General features: G+C 41.8%; 1 protein-coding gene across 1 annotated transcript in view; it reads left to right on the top strand.

Moving 5' to 3' along the window:
• The window catches only part of mdn1 (midasin AAA ATPase 1), a 92,581-nt gene that overhangs the window by 39,686 nt on the left and 27,071 nt on the right, over positions 1-25,824 (top strand). The window contains 30 exon segments of the mRNA XM_036581362.1: positions 122-319; positions 410-517; positions 1,315-1,503; positions 1,591-1,680; positions 1,817-2,080; positions 3,160-3,424; positions 4,641-4,800; positions 5,160-5,276; positions 6,202-6,410; positions 8,310-8,458; positions 8,837-9,036; positions 9,140-9,375; positions 10,813-10,926; positions 11,088-11,217; positions 11,302-11,408; positions 12,101-12,234; positions 13,471-13,631; positions 14,502-14,622; positions 14,782-14,998; positions 15,273-15,516; positions 17,301-17,427; positions 18,667-18,831; positions 18,914-19,128; positions 19,414-19,801; positions 20,351-20,463; positions 21,645-22,308; positions 23,076-23,237; positions 24,084-24,366; positions 25,142-25,380; positions 25,627-25,722. Coding sequence (XP_036437255.1) covers positions 122-319; positions 410-517; positions 1,315-1,503; positions 1,591-1,680; positions 1,817-2,080; positions 3,160-3,424; positions 4,641-4,800; positions 5,160-5,276; positions 6,202-6,410; positions 8,310-8,458; positions 8,837-9,036; positions 9,140-9,375; positions 10,813-10,926; positions 11,088-11,217; positions 11,302-11,408; positions 12,101-12,234; positions 13,471-13,631; positions 14,502-14,622; positions 14,782-14,998; positions 15,273-15,516; positions 17,301-17,427; positions 18,667-18,831; positions 18,914-19,128; positions 19,414-19,801; positions 20,351-20,463; positions 21,645-22,308; positions 23,076-23,237; positions 24,084-24,366; positions 25,142-25,380; positions 25,627-25,722 — 5,865 coding nt within the window.

Raw genomic sequence — 25,824 nt, 5'->3', positions numbered from 1 at the left:
CTGTGAAACTGTTAAAAACAGCTTGAGTTTTGTTGGCTATCCGAAAATGTTACTTCAATTGGAGCATAATTGAACTGCAAACTTTTTTCACAAGATAAAGCTGATCCTCTTTCCCACACAGTTGAATCTGGCCTCTCAGTCGGTGCTGGAGGGTCTGAACGCCTGTTTCGACCACAGAGCAGAAATCTACATTCCAGAACTGAGCATGCGTTTCCAGGTCCAGCATGAGAAGACCAAGATCTTTGGCTGCCAGAACCCCTTCACGCAGGGAGGAGGCCGCAAAGGCCTGCCCAAGTCCTTCCTCAACAGGTTTACTCAGGTAAAGCTCCTTCATACATGCCTTTCTTGTATTGAGTCAGTTTATGTCTAGTCCATGGTAAAAAGATTATGCTTTGTTTGGTGCGTGCAGGTGTATGTGGACCAGCTCACCAGTGAAGACATGCAGTTCATCAGTAACTCCATCTTTCCAAACATTAATGAGCAGATCATCTCCAAAATGGTGCAGTTCAGCAACAGGGTAAGAGCAGCGGCATCTAAAGGAAAAAGTTTGGCATAAAATAAAACTCACACAAGTTCCTCTTTACCCCATTTGAGTTCGGTCAGGCACGACATATTTAGTCTACGAAGTTTGCTTCTGTAATTTTTCACCAGAGCTTAACAGCTAATTAGCTAACAAGTAATGGAAGCCTATGTACTTTAATTAGCATCATACAACTTGTATGCCCAAACTGTCGCACATTCGAGTTAATTAATCTCAAGTATGCTGATTATTTGGGTTCTGGCACTGTATAGTTTGACGTGGGTGATTATTTAAGTATGTAATTCCCAGTAAATCGGCTCAGCGATTACTTTGCAGCGTGAATGATATACATGGCATCCGCAGGCCGTGTTTAGCAGTCTGAATATTCTCCAGAAGGGGGAGCTCAAGTCACTTTTGTGTGCAATACTGAAAGTGAGGAAACCCACACCAGCAGAATCTAATGAAGTGTTTTTGTAGTTACAAATTTCATGCATATGAAGTAAAACTAAATAGTTATTGTAAATTGCATGTATATGATTACTCAATTTGATTGTCAAAACAATTGCTCATTTACCTGATTACTAATATTATCGATAATGAAAGCCCTATTAGCTACATTAGCTTTGTAGCTCTTGTGTAACACTAAATAATTGAATTCCAAACAACCCACATAGCCAGTCTCCTGCATTAGTCTACTTTCTCAGAGTGATTCATTCATAGCTTGTCAGAAATAAAAATATATACTTTTCTACTCTAACATTTCCAAACAGCCCACACTGTTGTCTTTTTAACAGCTTGCGCATGAAGTGACAGTGGAGAGGAAATGGGGTCAGAAAGGAGGACCATGGGAGTTCAACCTACGTGATCTCTTCCGCTGGTGTCAGCTGATGCAGACTGACCAATCACCAGCCTTCTATAACCCTGGACAGCATGTTGGACTGGTGTATGCAGATCGAATGAGAACTGAAGCAGATAAGGCTCAGGTAGCCATGACCGCACCTATTTATATGAGCATGTACAATGTTAACACATACTGGTGGCTTGACTGACAAAATATTTTGCTTTCTCAGGTGCTCTCTGTGTTCAGGAAGGTGTTTACAGAGGATTTTGAGCCTTACATGGGCTCAAGGCAGTTCCACATTACTCCCCTCAACCTGCAGGTCAGTCAGATGCTGTACAGTCTTTAGTGAATGTCAATTTCAGTGTAAATGAATAAATGAGGTACTTTTTGTCTGTTTGTTGAGTGCCACCTATTAATTGAATTGTCACTCCTTATCTTCTATTCCTTTTCTCAAGGTTGGTTCCTCAGTCCTACAGCGCAGCGGTGGGGCACCTGTCGCCCTGGACCCTCCTCTATCCATTACACATCAGGCTTTGAGGCCGCTGGAGTCCATAATGAAGTGTGTGAAGATGGGTTGGATGGCCATCTTGGTGGGCCCAACTGCCAGTGGGAAGAGTAGCCTGGTACACCTGCTGGCCTTACTGACCGGACACAGACTCAGGGTAATGGCTATGAACAGCGCTATGGACACCACGGAACTGCTGGGCGGGTTTGAACAGGTGAGTAGATGGTCAGCAATCGAAATATCTTGCCGTATCTTGGAGCAAAACCAAACGGAATGCTTCAGAAAATATAATAAAAAAAACAGATTTTGGGTTGAGCTGCTGTTCTACTGAGGTGACATTAATCCTTACATACTGTTCATAATCTGACCCTTTTCAGTTTCCCGGTCCACCTGCTACCACACAATTAATCTTAAGATATTAAGCTAAATTTTTCACCCCAGATTTTGGCCAGTGAGTATAAACATCTCATGTTATTTTGAACATGTAGATTTTAAAGATACGAATGTTGATGAAATGTAAATCTGTTGTTCTCTGTATTGAGTTAGTTAGGCCTTATTTTGAGAAAATGGAAGTTTTTCCACCAAAAAAAAAAATAACAAGTGGTATAAAACATCTGGCCCACCACGTACGAATCATCATTTTTCTGCAGTATCTGATTGGTAGATTCAACTACCAGACACTGTGGCTGATTACCCAACCAAAGCTTTATAAGTTCAGTTTTGTCTTATTCTTGCATTGTTAATAGCAACAGCAGAGCACTGCATATGAGGATAACCAATCAAATAAAAACCTGAGGCATACTGAACGCTGCCCGGGCTCCCAGATAATTTCAGCTTAAAACCCGAGCTAACAAATAAACAAACATTGCTCAGCGCTGCCCTCTAAACCACAGTAAATGTTCCTGTAAAAAGGAAGAAAAAACTGTTTCACTGTTTCCTTTTTGATTAACCTATGTCTAACCTATATCTACCACTGACGCAACAAAAACTTGTAGAAGTTTTTTTTTCCATTTTCTTTTTCATTTTGGGTCACTTTAGGATCAGTTTTTGGGCTTAGAAATGTATGTTTATACAGGCTTGGTTATTGTTTTTCTAAATTAAGTTTTCGCAGTGCCGAAATACTTGCTGCTAGTAATGAGTTCTGTAATGTTAGTCAATACTGCATCTGTATCTTTCAGTGTTTGCTAGTACTGTGAGCTTATTTCGTCCATTTGTACATAACAGTTAAAGAAGAACAGCTCATGTTGTGAAAGCTGGATGCTTCACTTATTTGCTTGTTCGTATGGCCACCAGGTGGACATCATCCGGCCATGGCAGCAGGTGCTGGAGAGCATGGACTACGTGGTTGCTATGGTGACGCGGCGGGGGCTGATGTCACTGGACGGGGCGGTGCAGGACACAGAGTTCCTGCTGAGCACGTGGAGCACGTTCCGCCGCTGGCTGCGGGACGAGGGACTCGACACCACCGAGGGAGCCCTGACCTTCGAGGCCCTGAACAAGCTGGAGGTCATCATAGTGCTTCTGCACAAGCTGAACACCAAACTCAAAGTCTTCACAGGTGCAGCAGCTTCAACACTGAAATGTCCCTTTTTTTCTATACAGTTCCCTACATGCGTTTGAGGGCACACTTGTGTCTTGAAATACTCTGTTAAATGTTCTATGATTCCTTCATATTATTATTACCTTCCGTTTAGATTATTCTCTGCTTAGAATGTTTTAAGGAGCCCATATCATAGAAAACTGTTTTCCTCACAAGAGTTTGCTGTAGTATGTAAACACTGTTAAAGGTTTAAAGTGTAGTGTTCACTCTGCAGTCTTTGCAGATCGTGTATAAAAACAGAGCTCCAAAAACAGGCGTTTTGAGCTCCTAGTTTTTGTGATGTCACAAAAACAAGCCCACTTGCATATATATCCTCCTGTTCAGCCTTCAGCAGTCTAGCTCCGCCCAGTCACGTTAATGTTATAAGGAGTTTTTCAGACTGAACTGTGTTTTACATGAGACACAAGGTAACACTTTATTTGTATAGTCCACTTTAGATGCTTTGTAGATACTTTAATTTACTTTCAAGTTACATTCAACTAAATATCTAATCTAAATTGACCATAATTTTCTTTAACTCTAAACCTGGCTCTCATCCTAACCCTAACCTTAACCTCAACCCCAAACCTAAACCCACCCCTTAACCTGGTCCAAATCCTAACCCTAACCTTAACCTCAACCCCAAACCTAAACCCAACCCTCAACCTGGTCCAAATCCTAGTTCTAACCCCACCACTATTTAGAATCAACTGATTTTTAACAGATAGTTAGTCTATAGGGGACTATAGTGCACTATCCAAATAAAGGCAGACTAGACACAATATAGGGCAATCAAAACAGAGCTCATTTGCATATAAGGGCACTGTAATAAAAATAGTCTGTTAAATTCTAAATGATAAAGAGAGGTTGGAAATTGGTAATAGCAAAAAATTAATCCTTGCTATAAGAAACCAAATAAATCCCAAAAAATTAAAATCCAACAAAAATGCAGGAGATGGGCCCTTTAACTTATTTTATTGCACAGGCATTAACTCAGTCCCCTGTGTGTGTCACCGGACAGTGATCTGCGTCATGTTTCTCCTCAGTCATTGATGAATTTCAAAGAACTTCAATCCACAAATTATTCTTCGTACTATTCATTGATTGATTAAATGTTCTTGAACTGGTTTCTTTTCTATAAGTCAGTTCACATACCTGAATACAGTTTATTTGTACCCATTTCTTGCTGATACAGACATGTCGAAGCTGCAGATGGATTTCACCCTGCTGAAGGAGCGCTTGGCGCAGATGGAAGATGGCTGGAGTCATGGCGGTTTCGAGTGGCTGGATGGCATGCTGGTCCAAGCCCTGCAGGCTGGAGACTGGCTGCTTATGGACAACGTCAACTTCTGCAGGTCGGTTACTGATACAGTGATCTCCATGAATTTAGCCAGTGTGAGACATGGTCTCTTGATTCGTTTCAGTTTCACTCTGTCACCGAGAGACAGTAAAAGCCCTGTGATGTTGCTCCAGTCGCTTAAATCAGGGTTTTGGATGGGTTTACATTAATATCCTGTTTATTATTGTGGACATGAATGCTGTTTAGCATCTCAGAGTAAGACTACAATATTATATATGATTCTACTATGCTGTAATATTGTTAATGACGGCATAGGAGGAATGTATGAAGGTTATGCTTAACCTTATTTCCTAGTTGGCATGTATAGCAAAATACCTGCATCTAATTTTTGTGTGTATTTGTTTGCGTTTGTAGCCCGTCTGTGCTCGATCGCCTGAATGCTCTTCTGGAGCCGAGTGGGTCTTTGACCATTAATGAGCGTGGGGTCATCGATGGCACAACCCCGAGCATCACCCCGCACCCGAACTTCAGGTACAAATTTTCCTCACTTTTTTTTTTTTGATGCAAGTTTGAGCTATTTTGTAAATACTGTGTACTCCAAACCTTTCTATTCACAGCTCAGTCACATAGTCTATAAATGGAAACTAAACTACAAGAACAACCTTTTTTATATATATTCACTTACTCAGCCTATAGCAGTTTAGCCCCACCCATTCACATTGATGTTCTAAGGAGTGTTTCAGCTCATGCTCAGCTTCATTCATGCTAGTTCTGCTACAATGTTCTAGGTTGATATTCAGCTGTCTTTTAAAATGATTTGAATTTCTCTGCCAATATTTCACCAAACCTTCAAACAGCTTTTGGCTGTTTTCTAAAAATCAGGGGTTTGTTAGCAGTGGGGAAATCCTGGTTAAAAATGTGAACGATATGGGGGGCTCCTGAGTGGCGCAACCGTCTAAGCGTTGGCCCTATCATCAGGAAATCGCGAGTTCGATCCCTGGTGATGCTACAGCCATCCGTACCGGGGAGTCCAAGAGAGCACAATTGGCCTCGCTCTCTCTGGGTGGGTAGGATGGCCCCTCCTTCTCCCCCCATCACTCAGCGCGATGCTAGTCAGCGCGGGCGTCTGTTAGCTGACGTAACAGAACTGGCGGTTGGTGCTTTCCTCCGAGCGCGTTCGGCTGTCCAGTGACGTTGCGTGAGCGGCAGTTCGAAAAGAAGCGGTGGTTGGCTTCACAGGTCTCGGAGGAAGCCTGTGTTAGCCTTCACCCTCCTAGCGTTGATAGCATTGTGTGATTGGGGCAGTCCTAACTAGCGGGTGGAATTGGACACGACTAAATTGGGGAGAAAATCGGGTTAAAAATCCAAAAAAATAAAAAATTGAACGATATAATGTGGTGATCACAAAAGTAACAAATGGCCATTTCTTACTTCATTTTCTTCTCTTCGCCTCCAGGTTGTTCCTCACCATGGACCCTGCGCATGGAGAGATCTCTCGGGCTATGAGGAATCGCGGGGTGGAAATATTCATCCCTGGAGAGAACGAGGGGGTGTGTTGGGACTCACTGGACCTGAAGACGGTCTTACACACTCTAGGAGTGACCGGAGACTGTGTGTGCGACATACTGATGTCCGTTCATTCTGAGATCAAGTCGGCCATCTGGGGTGAGTATTAGGAATGGTTCTGTTTATAGCAGGAAACGTGCAGATCCAGCTCAGAGTGTTTATCATTTGCTGTCTTGTGTGGCTCTGCTTTTCAAAAGAGTATCGAGAACAATCCTTGTAGATTCTCTGCTCACTTGTAAAGTAACAGATGAAGCCCTGTGCGTTTTCACGAAACACAGTTGCTTCTTTTCCCACTGCAGGGCTGAGGAGTTCTGAGCACTGAGGGTAGCTGTTCTAGTGGCATTTCCACACAGACGTGGTTTGACGCAGAATACTTAAAAGCTGGACTTGTTTTTTTTTTTAACTGCATGTATTTTTCAGTACAGTTAGCTAACCGTGTTCAGTGCTGGAAATATGTTCAGTAGGATGATGTAATGTAGATATTTGTGAATCGATTCAACATTTAAGTTATGTCATTTTGTGCCACCGCACTCTGCTGCGTAGCCAACTTAGCTTGGCTAAGGAGATCCAAATAGCCCATTATGGATTCAGTTAAATTAACTGTTGCTCTGCTGTCACAAATATAGATAATAAATACTTATATCAGGGAGAGAAAAGTCTACTGATTGGTGTTGGAGTGACAGAAAGCCAAAATCGAACGTGTTCTGTAACGTTAGTGTTATATGCTGTTATATGTGGCTAAGCTAACGCGAATATACGGTGACCACTGCAGTACAGGCTCGATTCCAGTGAATCAATGCTTAAAAACCACCAATGAGGGCACAATTCGAATGTCTGGTATTCAAGTGACAGGAAAAAAAAAATAGACTTATTCTGTGTTGCTTTGAGCTGTTTCCTGCTGGGCTGCGCTAATGCTAGCATAGTTAGCCAGCTACAAATGCAACCCACCGCAGTACAGGCTCGGTTTCAGTAAGTGATCCTCAGATAACACCCGTTTAGAGGATAAAGAATCTGAGAGCATGCCGAACCCATCTCACAAGTCCACATCAGTGCGAAACAGCTCAATACTGCCCTGGAAACCCTTTGGCTCTACAGTGGAAAAGAGGCTAGTCTGTATCACTATAGCTGGGTTTCCATTCAAACATTTTGCAAATGTTATGCAAATTCACAAAATTTTGGCAGAAAAACAGCAAATTAAGCTGTGTTTCCATTCACTACGGTTATGCGAACAAACTTCAGATGACGTAGGCTACCATAATTAGGGGCTGCATTGAAAAAAGCAAGATGGAGATACTGAGCTCAGTTTTTGCTTTAAGTAGGATTATCTTTTTATTTGCCATCTTTTTTTGGCCATGTTATCTGCAGCTCGGAGATGCCGGGCAGGACGAGCCGTATCCCTTCTAATGAGGGCTGAAATCTCGGTGCCACCCTGACGACGTCTACCTTGCATCTGAGAACGCAAATGCACCAGACAGTTCTGGGAGCACATTGTGCAGAGTTATTTTTAAACAAGCTTTCAGTTAAGCGTTTCAGAAAGCAGCCTTCGAAAAACGCCATGACTGGCCAGTCGTTTCTCACTTGCAGCTTGATAAGTCATCATTTTTTTTTTTTTTTTAAAAACCCTTTTTCACATTCCGGCTTTATTGATATTCTATCTTTTCCACCTCATCCTAGCGTTAAACTCTTTTTGCAATATTGAGCTTTTTTTTTTCATTCAAAATTCAGAGTTTTTTTCCTTTTTTTATGCATTTTCAAAATTTTCAAAAAACTGGTGGATGAAAAACCTGCTAATAGGTTTGTGAATAAGTTGGAATGGATAAAATGCAAAAACTGCTTGTCACTATGCAGATTATGTAGTATGGCGATGACAGATCACATATCACAGCTCTAAAATAGAATGCTGACATTGCTAAAAACAATTAAAATTGAATGTAAACTGGCTAGTAGTAACAGTGCGTTACTAACAGGATTACTAATAATACATCTTTCTTGGCCCAGACTCTCCTGCCTCCTCAGTGTCGTCTCTGCTGCATGCGGCAGCTCTGTTGTCTGGTCAGCTTCAGAGGGGAGTGGACCTGCCCAGTGCACTGTTGCAAGCCTGTGGGGAGGCCTACGCACTCTGCCAGCGCACCATTGCCAACCAACAGGTACGTGCTAACACGCATACATGCTCGAACACACATATCCAGGCACAAATGAGTCCTTGAGTTATATGGCCAAAATTCATACCTTTCTTTCCAAATCTTTCAGTACATATAATTATTGATAGTTATTATATGAACACCATAATGGCCACTTTTAAGTGTGAATAGTCTTCCGAACCATTTACCACACGGCAGAGGTCTTTTTTTCTGGGACTTTTTTCCTTAAGCTCGCAGCCATTTTTTACTCTGCATAATTCCAAGACTAAAATTCTGTGCTAACTAACATAGTCACAATGATCTGTGCTGTTATGAGAGAATGGCTAGACTTCTCCCTCCCTCCTGTCTCATCTCTCTTCCTTTTCTCCTCTCTCCTCTCCTCAGTTGGCCCAGGAGGTGATAGAGCGGCAGTTGGCTGTGCTGGACTCTGAGGAATGGGGCAGCAGGCTGTTGTGTGCAGGTGTGTGGCCGGACAGGGTGCCCTCGGCCCTGCAGTCCACTGAGGACTCGTGCTTTTCCAGCGTCCAGAGAGACGGACAGGTCCTCCTCTACTGTCTCAACACACTCAGTCTGCACGGCAAGAGGTCAGTCGTGTTCCATTACATGTAGACGTCTTTTCCTTCTCCTATAAACAAGCATGAGATTCTGTAATGACAGTGACGATGTGCTGTTTATGTATGAGTACAGGAGTCGCCCGCTGAGCCTGACTGACCTGCAGAGGGCGATGCAGAGTGGTGCTGTCCTGGAAGGCCTGCAGTTTCATGGGGGAGGACCAGAAGGTGGAGCAGAGGGTGGAGTAAACGAGGCTCAGCAGCTCCTGCCCACTGCAGTGCGGATCCTGACTGAGAGAGCCTCCCACAGTGACTGGGTCCTCCGAACTAGCTGGCTCTCTTACCTCAGCAAGAGCTACAAACATGTGCCAGGTGTGCTAACTCACAGCAACAACTCAGACACCGTGGAAAAACAAATGACAAAAGTAGCTTTACTTTTTTAGAAGTTACTTATCCTGACGGAATAAATAAACGTTAATCTGTCGCGTAGGCACAAAATATGAATGACTACTAATTACCTAAATAAAGCCAATAAAGCATATTTGAGGCATTTGCAATAAATGGTCATGCTGGTATTACTTGTAAAGGCTTGAACTTAGGACAGTTGCTACTTCTGTACACTGGATGGCATTATGTGCTTATTACCAGAGTCCCTATAGGAGAGTCTATTCACTCAGTGTCCGTCTTTGCAACGTCGCTGGGCAGTTATTTCCAGCCATACAAGACCAGTCTCCTCTCTCTCAGAATGGTGAAAAAACAAAATACTATTTTTTTTAGGTTGTTCTGGCTACTTTGCATGCGCAGATCTGCACAATGGGGGTGTGCTTTCCCACTAGCACCACAATATCATCGACCCTTCTCTGCTCACGCTGTAACCAGCATGCTGATTGGCTCTTTTAATTGTAGGGCTGGGCTTTCTCTGTAAATAGACGCCATGCTGAGTGTTACCAGCTTTCCCATTCATAATTTAACCAGTGACCAGTCTTCTTATTTAGAACATCTCTGTTATTACTCACTAGATGAGGAAGGGAATAAATCTAGCCATTCACTTACAACAGCACAGACAGCAGGACACTTAAGAGAGTTAGCTAGCTATCTCATATGTATTCTTTTATATATTAAATGAAAATATTACATTTGTTAATGGACTGTTCATATATAACCAGCTGTTTATGTAAAACACAAGGAAACAGGGAGCAGCATATTGCCTCTGTCATTTTCAAGCTATACTGTTTTATTTCCCACTGTCATATGCAAAAGTTATGAGGGAACGTAAGTGAACACCTTTACCGGAACTTTCTACAGATGTTAATGCAAAATTTTAACAACGGAGGACAAAAAATATACAATATAAAATATTCCACAGCTTTTTTAGGTTACATTTTTTTATTTATTTATTTATTGTTTTTTAACCAATGTATAAAATTTAGCAAGCAAACAGTAGTTGTGCTTTAAAATATGCAGATGTGTGTTCTCTATAGAGGATTTTTTCAACAAAATCAACAAAACATGTAATTTAACTAGACTTTTGCATACCATATAACATAGCAGCTGCCCTTTACATTTCATGATGAATGGCCCGATAGAAATGGTCCAAAACTACGTGGAACAAAATATCGTTGCATATGTTGGCATGTTTTCTGGACAGTGACGATATTATAATCATTTATGTGTATTAATATGGATTGATATTGGCCAACACTACTGTCCCAACTAAAGTTTCATCAGCGTCAGATTAAGGGTGCTTGTGCTGTGTGTGGGATTTTGTGGCTGTGATGCTGTAGTAAACTGAATGTTGTTTTTCTGCAGAGGCAGCAATGATGCAGCTGGAGGCGGGAAGCAGAGCTCTCAAAGCCGTCTTCAACAGCAAACTCATCGGCAAGGGCAAATACCTGACTGAGCATCTTCAGCCACATAGTACAGGTACACATAGACATGCTCTCTGATGTATATGGAGAAATATACAGACACGCATACATAATCATGTAGACAAACACTTGCCTGCCACAGTGGCCACAAATAATTAGCTGGCAGTGTTATTGTAACATCTCAATGGCAACGAAGAGCTGCTTTCTCTTACCCAGATGACTACAGGATCCTGGTAGACATGCGGTGGAACAAACAGTACCTGGACATCTTGGCCAACACCTGTAACTTTGAGGACGAGGAGAGATGTATGGAGTTTATGGAGGCCCTATATGCTGTCGCCAACAGGTGAGATTATGACTATATACTTTCTATTGTGTTGTAGTTACTATTAACTTCAGGACTTAATATATTCTGCCTGCTTTCTTTCAGGATCATAATACTGATGGACCGGGAGGAGAGAGCAGCTATAGGCAGCAGCACTGGAAATACGTCACCCCATAACAGCGCCTTAAGACTGGCCACTGCCTTCTCTAAAGGTATGTGTACATGTTAGGGATGGTTGGTGTACCAGTTTATAGTGTGCCTTTGTCTCTGGATATGGATTATACCATGTTGTGGATAATGTGACAGTCCCAAAAATGAGAAAGCAGAAATAGCCTCAACCTGAAGACCAATTAAACTTCTTATTACTGATTATTATAAACTGAACAAAAAGCACAGCACACAATTTACAGGGGACTTCCACCATTTCTTTTTTTTCTCTGGAGTTTCTCTACAGTTAACCATCTTATATCAAGCCACTCTGAATGACGTTGTTTATATCAGTGATTGAATAATGTAGATTTGTTGCGTCTTTTACACAAGTATTTGTTAGCATTTAGCATTTGCTTCATAAAGTACTGCAAAGAGCTTCTCACAATGTTGAAATAATGTGTTAAATTTGAAGGGCTCAGAAAATGACATTATTATTATTATTATTACTAATGACAATTATAATTTGTTATGACTTGGGTATTCATCATATCATGTCATTGTCTGGACAGTGAAAAATATTGTAATGCAAATTTGAGTACTTATTCTCACCCATGGTAAACAAAACTCCTATACACAAATCTAAACAGCCGCCCAGTATTCTACCCAGTCTGGCTGCTGGCCACTGAAAAAGCCCACACATACCTTCATTGATGGTTTCAGTGTTAACAGCGTCTTCTGCTTTCTCTCTCCAAAGGCACCGTAGATATCGGACACCTGCCACACCCGGTCCTGGTGCACCTGCGGCCTTTCTTCGACCTGTGGGACTCCTTTGTACTGCAGGCTGTACAGACAGACCAGCCCAACATCTCTGACCACCTCATGTTTGAGGTCTGAGCCACCCCACCCCCTTTCTCTCTTGTCCTTGCATTCTTTTTGTTTCCATAGATTGATTTTTCCGCCTTCTCTGTTTTCCTGGCATCCTTCTGTTGCTGATTATGCAGTGCTGGAATATGAACAGGCATTAATGGTGTACTTAAAGCAACAGTTAGACCAAAAATCACATTTACAACATTTTTACCGTCAACCCAAAATGTAGTCAGTATGTGTTTGCTTGCTGTAATGGAAGATTACACCACACCAATTAGTTTTATAGATAATATTAATGTGCACAAGCACTTGGTTAACCATTTGAGGTGTTAGTTTTCTAATACTCAAATTGTTGCCATTATTCATTGTGTTTCGTCGTGAGAAGATGGAAAGATTGTGTGGGCGTTGCCAAGGAAGTATTATTAAGGGCATGACTGAGAATACAGAGTGTAGCCAGCTTGGACAAGTATTTTTTTGCTAACTAGCTGATGTTAGTTAGGCCCAGAATACATTCCACTGACAAACTGACATGTTGGCGCATGGTCCACTGAGGAGAAAAGACCACCTGTAAGTACACAACAAATCTCCATGAGCATCCATGCTGTTGCTCTCAGGACAAAACCTTGTACCTCCATTTTTGTCCTGTTTCATATTTTTTGCCCATTATAAATCATCAGCTTCCCTTTACAATATGTCAAAATTTCGTGATGAACAGTCCAATAGAAATGGTCCAAACATACTTGGAATAAAACATTTCTCCAACTAAAAGTAAAGGTTTTGTTTCGACAACGACGATATACTGGTTAGCTGTAGTAGCTGGTTAGCTCATTAGAGTGGTTGGTATAGTGTGCTGGGTAACATCTCTGCTTTCTACTCTGTAGACTAAGGTTCAGTCCCCCACCTGGGCAAGCACCCTACTCTGTACCAATAAGAGTCCTTGGGCAAGACTCCTAACACTGCCGTTGTCTACCCTTGTAAAATGATGGAATTGTATGTCGCTCTTGATAAAAGTGTCTGCCAAATGCAGCAAATGTAATTAAAGGCTGCTTAGTTACTTAACTGAGTTCCCTCTGCTACTTTTTAATGAGCCCACAGAGCTTCGCAAATTTTGGCAAGTTGTTTTTGTTGTTGCATTTTCCTTTTCTGAGATTTACTGAGTATCAAATCATATCCCTAATAGAAAACAGTTATATAGTATCAGAAACCACATAGCAAAGTCTTATTGATTGACTCCTTTTCTTCTTTTGGTGCCTCTAGATCCTGCAGCTGCTTCAGTGGAGGGATCGTTTCTGGCACGTGTGTAACTCGTTGCCAGCGGACGCTTGTGGCGTGTGTGTGCTCTCCCTGCACTGGCAGTGGGTCCACAAACACCTGGTCCTGCGACTGCCCCAGCTCCTGATGGGGGATGGAGACTATGAGTGAGTTCTTAGAGCCATGCCTTTAAGGATTTGTATTATTTTTGTTATTTTTGTTTGGATAACTGAAAAAAACTATAATATTACTGGAGTCAATTCCTTTTAGATAAGTCTTTCATTATGATTGTGTCCTAAATGTTTTAGCAGCTTCTCAGATCCATACTGGTGTAGTATGGTATCTTTCACTGGACATTTCATTTGTTAATTACAGACTGAAATGCTGGACCCACTCAGTTGAAAACTGAAAGAGAGATTTTTTTAGATATATAATTTGGTGTTTTTTGTAAATTTTACACTTTAGTTGTTGTGAAATGTAATACTTTATGGTTTCCCAAAGGCATCTAAAGCTGAATTCCAGAGCGCATGTGTAAAGCATAGGATGTAGCTCGTCCAGTTTCTCCAGCCAGGGGCGCTATGAACACGCAAGTCAATTTAGTGTTTATCATTTAGAGAAGAAACATCCGTAAACCTCAGTATAATTTATGTGATTTCCATTAAAGAATTACATTAAATCAGTTAATGCTAAAAAACATGCAAGTTAAAGACTGTATAGAACGCAGCTGCATTAAACTGTGTTTATGTTTCACTGTTGTTCTGCTGCTGCTCAAACTGTTTTAACACATTTGTGCCGACCAGTGTGAGAGAATGAAGGACACAAACACAGTTTTTAATCATTTTTTTCTGATTTTCATTATCATACAGATTATTTGTTAAGTGCCAGATTTTGACACTTCATTCTAGACCTGTTTAATCTTTTGCTTTTTTTTTGTCCTTCGACTGAAAAGAAAGTGCCACTTTCAACCATTTTCCTGCTAAACCCCCCCCTAAAAACCTATTCATTGTATGCCTGTTCTGTTGGTTGTATGTTACTAGGGGTCAGCAGGAGCTGCACACCATCTCCACAGCCATCCAGAACACACTGTCCAGCTCCGTTTCTGTGGCCTCGGCACTGAAGAACATTCAGAAAACCCTGGGCAAGCCACTGCCCTTTAAGGTACACTGTGTTTTCGCACAATACAGCACTGTATTGGAATATTATTAATAATAATAATATAAATAATAGTTGTTCTGTATGTGAGTATGTTAGCTTAACCATTGTGAAGTTTTTAATGCTTGTCACATTGTTTTGTTTGTGTCTGTTTTCATTCTTCAGCTGGAGGCCGTGGCTGAATGTGCTGCTCGTCTTCGCTTCCTCAGCAGAGCGTTAGACGTCAAAGACCTGCGCCTGGACGACAGCACGCCTTCACTTTGGAAACGGGAGGTGACTCGTCTCCGGGGCGTTGCCATGGGGATAGACTCTAAGGAAGCCCTTTTGGAAGGCTGGGGTCTGGTCCTGCAGGCCAATCTTCTGCTGGACCCTCGTAGCACTGGTAAGCTAGGCCACAGGTCAGGAATGCTCCAATGGCTGGTAGGCTGATGTGTGGAGTAATAATGTATCTAATAATGTTATAATGCCATAATGTCAAAGCGTCTTCAGCTCAGTCAGTTGGGTTAGGACAAGTAAAACCACAAAACGTACAGTACACGCTGTCCCCAGGACTAGCACTGAGAACCACCACGGGTCACAGAAGGCTTGTACCTTGTTGTGCTGCATTACCTTTGTTAGTGGATTTAGTCTTGATTTGAACTGTGTGGAACCTTCAGGTGTGCTGGACAGACTGCTCACCTGTGTGGATCAGCAGCAGGGTCACCTGGCCTCCTGTGGTCTGCTGGATTCTCTCACTGAGACTGTGGACGAGGAGATAATGGGCGACGGCGCCGCCCCAGGCCGTGAGGTGCTACTGCAGCTGGGCCGCAGAGCTCAACTCTGGCCGGTGCTGGAGGAACTGGCTGTTCTGAATCAAATGAAAGTGACTGCAGACCTGCTGCACCTGTCCGTAATGCAAAGGTATGACTGTACTCATATGTAAAGTCTAGTTGGTAATATTAATTAAATATTATTTATTTCAGGACAAATGCTGTTCAGCCCTACCTGGCCCTGTGAGACAGTAATTGTTCCCTTAGCTACTAAATCAACTAGTTAACCAAATTCAGTTGACTGTTGGGTTCAGTTTCACCAGCTTCGCTTAGGCATAATTACTGCCAGACCTGTTGAATCTAAACATCACTTCAGTAGAACCTGTCTGGCAATGTGAAGCAGGATAGAAGGTCTCAAAAAGCAGCACATGATGCCACATTCTAAAGAGAATCAAATACAGATTTGAAAGTCATTGAAATGTACCAGGCAGGAAAGGGTTACAAAGCCAAGAACTGCAGGCCTCACTTGCCTCAGTTAATATACATGATTCCACAATAAGAAAGACACTGGGCAAAAATGGCATCCATGGGAGAGTTGCGAGGTGCAAACCACAGCTGACCAAATGCGACACAATAGCTCATCTCATGTTTGCCAAAACACATCTAGATGACCCCCAAGACTTCTTGGATAATATTCTTTAGCTGATGAGTCAAAGGTGGAACAAAGGTGGAAGACATATGTCTCGTTACATCTGGCGTAAAACCAACACCGCATTCCACCATAAGAACATCATATCAACAGTCAAACATGGTGGTAGTAATATGATGGTCTGGGCTGCTTTGCTTCTGCTGGACCTGGACGATTTGTCATAATTGATGGAACCATAAATTCTGCTGTCTATCAGAAAATCCTGAAGGAGAATGTCTGTCCATTAGTTTGTGACCTAAAGCTCAAGCGCAGTTGGGTTATGCAGCAGGACAATGATCTGAAGCGCACAAGCATGTCCACCTCTGAAAGACTTAGCATAAACAAAATTAAGGTTTGGAGTGGCCGAGTCAAAGTCTTGACTTGAATCCCACTGAGATGCTGTAGCAAGAACTTAAACAGGCAGCTCATGCTCGAAAACCCTCCAGTGTAACCAAACTAAAACAATTCTGCAAAACAGAGTGGGCCAGAATTTCTCCACAGTGATGCAAAAGACTTACTGTGAGTTACGGCAAATGTTTGATTGCAGTTGTAACTGCCAAAGGTGGCACATTATTAGATTTAGGGGGTCAGTTACTTTTTCACATAGGTGATATAGGTTTTAGATAAATCTTCAATAATTGGAATGACAATTTAGGAGCTGCAGTTTGTGTTTGCTCTTGTTGTCTTTGCTCTTGTTGTCTTTATCTTATCTTAATGTTAATTGGATTATCTGAAACATTTATATGTGACAAATTAGCACAAATAGATGAAATCAGGTGAGGGGCAAATACTTTTTCACAGCACTGTATAGTCCAGAACGTAGTGAAGAATTTCATTGTGCAGTACAAGTGTCTGTTTCTACAGATGCCCTGAAGGGACAGTGGATTTAGATGTATTTTTTACTCCATTTTTCCATGATGAAAGAGATGTTTTCATTTGTTTTCTTGAGATCTCATATTGGTCATTTTCACAGCAAAATGATTGTTGTTTTCTCAAGATCTCAAGTTATTTATATCATCTTAATGACATTGTGTTATTGAGATAACATTCGTTATGTTGTGATAATGGCATAAATGTCTCAAGATCTCGAGAAAATAACATTCGTTGTGTTGTGAAAGTGATATAAATAACGAATGAATGAAACAACAGAATTAAAAAATGCAAATTCATGGATGTTTTTCTGTGCATTTTGCTTTAAGCTCTTGAATCTTGAATTTTCAGCTGTTCTAACTCTCTCTCTTCCACAGAGGGAATAAGGAAGCAGAGGCTGGTCTCTGTCGATCCCTTTCCAATCACCTTCGCTTCTGTATGCAGTCCACACCCATGAACATCCGCCAGCTCCAGCCACTGTGGTTCCTGCTCAGCACAGAGCGGGTCTGGCACCAAATCTAGTCTTGCACACACTCATCTTGTTAATATACTAATATATTAGTAAATACAACTCTTTCACTCTTTATGTGTTGTACCATAATCACAAAATGTTAAGCTATGTTAGTGAATCCTAGGCTTATTGTTGACGTAGTAATCTAAAGTCTTATTATTAATTAACTAGCCTGGCTGGGGGGTCCTTTTAAATTAAAGGGACTGAAAAATGTATATTTATTATATTTACACCATGGAATGTTGGGCCAGATTCATAAAACTCTATGGTAACAGTGCTGCGCTTCGCAAAATGTGCGGCATGGTAACTAAGAGCTATTCATAAAAACACTGATACACCTGTGTCCTTTATAAAGCTGTGTTATTTTTACCTGTGTCCTGGGCAAGAGCCAATCAAAATCCACATGTAAATGAGGTCATGCAAATTAAAGAGCCTCCTATAGAAGCTCTGGTTGGCTAACAAATGTCTCAGAAATAGAGCTTGAATTTTAAGGGAAGAAGTGCTGTATTTCTCAGTTAAATAATTTAGTAATAATAATAACAATTTAACGCCTTTGCCAGTTCATTTAAATTATAGTAACAATATTTACTAATATGAAGTTAAACATTTGATAGTTTATTGCGGTTAAAAACAATGACATTGACTTACTGAGAATTTTATTTTGCCAAGCTGTTTTAGCTTCTATTTCTATTTTTTCTTGATCTCAGGAATTCAATCAGACGTGAAATTTACATTTAAACTTGTGAAAATTAAGTATTAAATATTGACTATTAAAAATTCAAAAAAAGACTTTTTTACTAGTAAAATGACATTTTTATATTTGTAAATTAATTTCTATTTAAAGTCCTTTGTAAATTGACAAATAGGATTAAGGCTAAAATTATTTGCAATAAAATCAAATCAAACATAACGTAATTAGAATCTCAGTGTGTCAAATTACTCTTCACAAGCCAAGCCTGCTTTTCACACAAAGGAGGGATTTGCCAAACGTTGAATGTTTAGCAGGAAGAGGAGGCTGTTTTAAGTGCAGTGGAAGTAAAATCTGCTGATCTGAAATCTGCTGCTCTTTGCTTTTGCCGTCATAGTAAATCTGGTCCTGCGTTTTATGAATCTGGCCCTTTGTGTGGTGCTGGTTGCCCATAGACTTTGACTGCCTGCACACCTGAACAGCTTGGCCTTGTAGAACATACAGACCTGTTTATAACTTTCTACTGTCCTTGTTCGCCTCCCAGCCTGTAGAGGAGCTGCCGTTAGTGTGGTGTGAGCTACTGTCTGAGACGCTGGCGGCGCTGTGGAGCAGCAGTGTGACCTCTGACCCTGAGCGCTGGCTGAGGTGGAGCCCACTGAGTCCAGAGGAGCAGAAAAGCTCCAGATCACTGCTGGGGCCCTCTGACACGGTGTGTATTTGTGTGGCTGTTGTGGGCAACAATTCACTACACAGCATTTGTCAGAAAGTTTTAGATGCCTTTGTTCCCGCAGGGTCCTGGCATGCTGAGTCGTGCTGTGTGGTCCCGCTGCATACTGGGAGTTTTAAGCGGCAGTGAGGTGGGTGGGCGCTGGGACCCGTCAGGCTCCTCCTTCCTGTCGTCATCGCGTGTGACGCTGGGCGAGTGGAGAGAGAGAGTGGGGCAGCTGCAGGACCTCAGCGCCGTGCTCTGGGACAACATGGCTATGCCCGAACTCGCCGACTTCAGGTAGGGACAACACAGATTCATGCACATACGTACATACGCATATGCTCTATATGGCCAAAAGTATGTGGACACCTCTGCTGTTTAAGTTCAGGTGTTTCCGCCACGTCCATTGCTGACAGGTAAATAAAACACAACCATGCAGTCTTAATAGGCAAACACTGGCAGTAGAATGGGTGGAGCTTCATGAAATGGGTAGCTGGCCATTATGAAGTCCCTTTTTTCCCTTTTAGAGGTGTATGAAACACATATACACTAAGATTAAAGTCATCTCTGCTCTCTCGGTAGGTTAACAGACTGCAGGCTGCAGGGGCTGGTCCTGTGCCGGCAGCTGCACGCTCTCTCTGACCTGCTCTCTCCAGGCTTACAGGAGAGCTACGCAGAGTCCTGCGAGAGCCTTATCGATGGTCAGGACCCCGTCAGGGCAGCCCAGGAGATACAAGTGGCCCTCAGAGAAGGCCTCCCTGAAAACCTTCTCCCAGAAGGCTTCCTGGACACGCTGGTGACCTGCTTGACCCAGTTCTCCCATAATCGTGTGCAGGATGCCATCCAGCCGGCCCGGTCCGGCGTGTTCTGGGTGAACATGGGTCTCCTGCAGATCCAAGTTTGGGCCCCTCAGACCATTTTTGACCCGGCAGTGAAGAGGGCGTATAAACTCAGCTACGCACAAGAAGAGGTGAGCCAGGCAGATCGCAGTAAAAATCAGTGCAGTTGTTGACACTTTCTAGTCTGTATATTTGTGCCATTCAACTTTTGTCACATCATCTCTAAGTAATCAGTATCTTTCATCTTGAACTACTATTGAAAGCTGAAATACAGTCATATGCAACAGTTTGAAGGCCCCCTGTCAGATGACGTTTTGTTGATTACTAAGTGAAAATAAGGTAACATATGCTAAGTGCACATTTTTATTTTCCATAACTTGCAAAGGCCGTTCATTCATTTATTTGTTTATTATTTATTGTTTTTTTTCCCCAACATGGTAAATTCAGCAAATAAAATTTGTTCTCTGTAGAGGATGTTATTTTCACTTAATCAATCAAAAAAAAACGTATGAAAAAATGTAATTTGACCAGTGTGCCCAAAAATTTGGATGTAACTGTAGAACTAGCTGAGAATGAGAACCTCTAGTACACCAAAATTAAAATGTGATTTAAGACGACTATTTTATCCAGCACTTTTTATGCTTATGTGTCTGTCTGAAGTTGCCCTTTTCTCTTCCCAGCTTGCTTTGCTCCAGGATGAGTGGAGGGGGAGGAGTCTCTCCTCTCAGCTGCTGACAGGGGCGGAGCTTGAAGAGAGCAGCACCACTGATGCCTTCCAGCATCCTCGAATCAGGTACAGATCTGCCTTACAAAACTACAAAACCCAGAATAATCAAGGCAGACATTAGTGCTGTCAGCTTTTTTGTTAAATAATCAGATATATTTAAATTTTACTAATTTTTTTCTAGATGCACAGAAATAAGTAGGATACGTAACTATTATACTGGCTGTTATAAACCAGTGGTGCTTTCGTCTGATGTCTGATATATCATTAGCCACATTTGCATGCAGCCTGATAATCCGTTTATAATCCTCAATCCTCAATAGCTCAATCGGAATAGAATTTGTCCTTGTATACACCTCCATCAGAATAGACTGGTCCCATTGAGGCCATTCGGAATACAACATGCCGTCTTCCTCTCGCTTTTCTTTAAGTACATGTGAAGTACGTTTTACTGAGTCTGACTTCATTTTAAAGTATTGAAAATCACAAACGTGCCAGCCTAAAACTCAGACGCACTGCTGTTTGTCTCAGGCTGACTGGACTCACGTTATGCTCGTTGTCATGGTAACATCTACACAAAGTGGTGCTCGACGCATGTGGATAATTTTGGATCTGATTACTTCTAGTGAGCATATAAACAACTCAGTCTTAATCTATAATCGGAACTTATTCAACCGGACAGTCACTGACTAATCACTGTAAACACCAATAGTCTATCAGTACTACGTTAGCCAGACTAACTTAAGATCTTCACTGAATGAGTCAGTGTAAAACTGCAGCATACAATGTAAGAATTGCAACAAAAGCTACTCCTAAAGGAATTAAAATATTTCTGCCTTACACATTCCTGTAATGATGTGTGCAGCTGGCACACTGATGATTTTATGACTATTTTTTACAGATATTGTTGGTGTAAAAGTTAAAAAGTTAGTTTTTTTTTACATGTTTTTGAGTCTTTGCTTTTTTTCTGGGGTTTATCATTGAATTTAAACAATATTAGAAGTTTCATTTTGACAGTCCTAGAAGATACACATTTAGTGAAAAAGCATTCAATCTAAGAATGAACAGGCATGGTGAGCAAGTTTAAAATCAGCTCCTCTGGTCTCTGTGTTTTTTAGCAATAGCTTACCAGTTTAGAAGGTAAGAAGTCCCCAGACGTTTGAGTGGCAGTGTGTTTTTATGCAACAGCTTGTTGAGATTTGTGACTTTTGTGGTTTTTTTTATTTTTTATTTTTTATTTTATCATTTAGGTACCTGTGGATCCGCATGCAGCAGGTCAAAGAGCAGATTTGTGAGCTCGGCCGTAAGCAGGCCTGTCGCCCGGCTGACCCGCAATACGGCCGCCTCTACCAGGAGCTCCAGCACTACCTGTGCAGCATTGGGCAGCCGGCAGCCGTGGGCGACCTGCTGTCCCACCTGCTGAAGGCACTGCAGGGCTCCGGGCCAAAGTCCAGACCAGGCATCCAGGGCCTGCTAAAAGAGGAGGCGGTGTGGCAGGCGTCCCAGCAGCGCTTCGCTCAGCGGCTGGCCGAGGAGTACCCGCTGTATCCGGATGTGGTGGTGCCGCTACGCTCGGCCATTTTGCAGTTGCAGCACGGCATGCGCCTGCTGGCCTCGCAGGTGTCCTCCTCGCTGACAGCGTTGCCGGGCTTGCCCCGCCTTCTCTCTACTCTGCTGGCTTTTCCTGGTCCACCGCTGTCCTCCGATCTGGCCAGTGCAGACTTCCTGTGCTCTCGGGCGTGCATTGATGTGCTGCGGGGGCTGGGGAAGTTGCTGCCAGCTGCTGAGGCACCTCGCGTGGTCCCTGACCCCTCTGTTTTACTGCTTAGTGCCCTGCTGCGCCTGCAGAGCCACTCACTGACTGCTGGACAGCTGGGGACGGAGGCTCGCACACTGCTTAGACACGTTTGTCAGGTGAGAGTCACATACTGTGCTTAATATTCAATAAGAATTTCATTAGATCCATTACATATGGAACATAAGCTTTTTCAGGTGTGTTGGAGCAGAGAAATCCCAAACTGGACCAGAGCTGGACACCCCTGCAGTACATGCTCAGTACTGTTCACAAGTCCTCAAAAGAGCCCTCCCTCCATTTATTTAATTTCCAGTCAAAATTAGCCATTAAAATCAAGTTCAAGAAGCTGTTATTGAGGAAAGGAAGCTTCTGGTGTTCTCAGAACAACGTAGGGGCCACCCCAGAATTCAGACTCAACACCGTTGAATGTGTTTGGGATTGCTTGGATTATGAGAAGCATACGATGTGACCAACTTCTAAGACTGAACTTTGGAGGTGTAGAAAAACATCCCTGCAGATTTCTTTGAAAAACTGAAAGCAGGTCTCCTGAAATGAAGCTGTAATAAAAGAAAAAGGTGGACACACCAAATACTGAATACTGATACCGTTTAGGCTTCTGAGTAATATTCTGTCAATTGCTTTCTGTTTTTTTCCTGATGCTGAAAATGAATAGCTTGTACTTAATAGCTGTTTTGACTGGAAATTAAAAAAGGGAAGCCTCTGACTTGCACAGTGCTGTGTTTCAGTATTTAACTACCTCATCACCAGTGATGTTTAGTCATATTTTTATGGTCCAATAAATGAAAGCGTGTTGTGTTGGGAATTACCCAGGAGTGGTAAATAATGATAGAAAATTGTCTTGTGTGTGATTGTATGTGTGTCTCAGGCTCTTGTGAATGAGTGGGACGAGCAGGAGAGGAGAGCGCGGGAGAAAGAGCAGAGAGAAGCCAGTCTGTACCGCAGCCGCTCTCGTCTGCACGGAACAGGCCTTACTGAGGAGCAGCAGGAGGAGCGCGAGTTCAGACGATCCTTCCCCACTTACCACAAGGTCAGTCAGCACCTTCAGCCAGCACACTTTCGCCGCCAGGGGCCAAAGTATTGCATGTGTCAAGGATTTTTCTCTGCCTGAAGTGGCAGTAAATTTTCTGATCTATGAACTCACAAAATCTGATCTAGCAGGTGAGAGGATAAACAAGCAAATGCGAAATGATGGACATGCAGTGCTTCTGGCACTCTGTTAAAAGTGTCCAAGTAAACTTGCTGATTCGTATCTTACCAGGAAAAAGGAAACTAAAGTTAATGCAAACAACATATGTGTTGATGTGCTTTTTACACTGAACTTTGGATCTGATCTGAACTTTGGATCTGATCTGGTCACAGTAGAGAAGCGCTTTACCGAAAGGTACAAATGGAATTCAGCCAGTATCCAGATACAGTTCAGATATTAAACCCTTAATGCAAGATATAAACAAGCTTTTTAATGCACAAATGTGAACTGTAAAGGCAGAAAGTTTAGATTTGGGAAAAATCTCTTCATGACTTTCTCAGTCATAGTTAAAGTCAACATTAAAACTCAACATGAATTGGAAATTAGAATCGTTTTTTTTTCTTTAACTGGGCATATTTCTGAGTGGAATAGGATACTCAGTTGTGAAACAATTGTGGGTGAGGCGGTTTTGTTTGTCAGGATTTCATTGGGTTGTGAAAAGCAATTTCCTTTGAATTATATGACACAATGTATTGTGCTTAATGGCACCAAAACGTGAACAATCAAGGTAGAAAATGTCCGTTTTGATTTCTTTTGCAGCCTACTGTGCACATGGCCTGAAAATTTCCATTCTGAATTGCCTTTAGTTTTGTCATCATTTTTAGCAATTGTTTCCCTTCCTTTCAGGATTTTGCTGACATCACCGCAGAACCCAGTCTGGAGCAGCCAATTATTATCGAGGATGATGAAGACGATGTTGAAGAGGCAGAGTCTAGCGAAAGCAGTGGCTTCCGGTTAGCCAGCTGTCACACCATCGTCCAGGTGCACCAGCGACTTTGCCTATCATACGCCCAATCACTGTGGTACGAGCCCAGCCCCCTGACCAATCAGAGCAAAGACCACATCAGTGCTCTGGTCTCATCCTATCAGATCACTGCACCCTTGATAGCTCGCTTCTATCATCTAATGGGTAAGTGCATTATTTAGGTATTCATTATTATAATGAGGATTCATACCTTGGTATTTTTTTGTTTGCCAGGACATTTTTTCCATGTGTGTACTGCAGTTATGCATATAAGTGCATATATGCTATTTACTCTGAAATCTTCTCATAATTTAGCATCATTCCCATGAAAAGTGATGTACATGTATGTTAAAATCACTTTTCCTGTTGATCATTTTTGTTGTTTTATACACATCAACAAACTTACTCAGTGTAAAGTCTAAAACACAAAGCAGTGTCATTAGTATTTTGTGTAAGTATTTTGGCAACAGTCAAAAAAAAAAGATATTAAATAATGTATTTGTCTATTTACAGTCAAAGATTTAATCCTTGCTTTAGATACATGGGACATTCTGAAAATTAATTTTATTATTTCATTCTCGAACTTCATTCTCAGTATTATATGGTTTTGTAAATCATTTTAGAATCATTATTGTACATTATTATTTATATTTTAATTAATGAAAAGTATATGATTGTAATATTGTAGTATATGTTATTAAAATGAGTATTATTAAACCTTTTTATATATGTATCTGCAACCAAATTGGTTTAGTATTATTGCAAACATTCCAAACTGATGAATGATAAACAGTGATTCCAAATTCTTGATTGGTAGCTCATCACTCCGATTGCCTGACTGTTGTCTGAAATTCCCTAGGAAGGGCATACTTATACTTAAAGCATCTCTCTTTCTCTCTGCTCCTCTCCCTGTCTCCCTCTCCCTCCCCCTCGCTCTCAGATTGTGAAATGGACTCTCAGTTGACAGGTTCTCAGCTGTTGCTCAGTTCTCTGCTGCAGAACACAGTACGGGGCTCTGGGGGTCCAGCCGGTTTGATCCTGCAGAGTGACGGGCCCTACGACTTTTATAGAGAGCCCAACATGAGCCAGGCCCGGCTATGCCTGCCTGCCATCGAGCAGCTGGGGCAGGCTGTCCGACAGCGTTTGGACGACTGGCCAGAACACCCAGCTCTGATTCAGGTGAGTCTTTTTCATTTTAATGTTTTAATTGAAGATTGAATGTTTTTCTTTTTCACTATCATTATTATTATTATTATTATTATTATTATTAGTAGTAGTAGTAGTAGTAGTAGTAGTAGTAGTAATTGTAGTAGTAGTAGTAGTACTAATAGTAATAGAGTCTGTTTTATGACTCAGGCGTTGGTATCTTGCTTACTTGCTTGCTCAGTGTGCACTGATTCATGTTGTTTTTATAACCATACTTAGATCACTGTGGTCATGGAGAGAATTCTAGCCTTCAGTCTGTCCAGCCCTCTAGCCAAGTTCCTTAATGGCCTGGAGATCCTACTCAGCAAAGCACAAGTGAGCACACATGCTTATCGGTTTTTAAGCTGAGACTGTATCTCTTTTTATAAGCACAGTATACTTATATAAAAGGGTTTATGTGGTATGTTTACATCAAAT

The sequence above is a fragment of the Colossoma macropomum genome, unplaced genomic scaffold (genome assembly GCF_904425465.1).
Source record: "Colossoma macropomum unplaced genomic scaffold, Colossoma_macropomum, whole genome shotgun sequence".
NCBI lineage: Eukaryota > Metazoa > Chordata > Actinopteri > Characiformes > Serrasalmidae > Colossoma > Colossoma macropomum.
The sequence above is the reverse complement of the archived record's forward strand: the minus strand, read 5'-3'. Positions and strand labels throughout refer to the sequence as shown.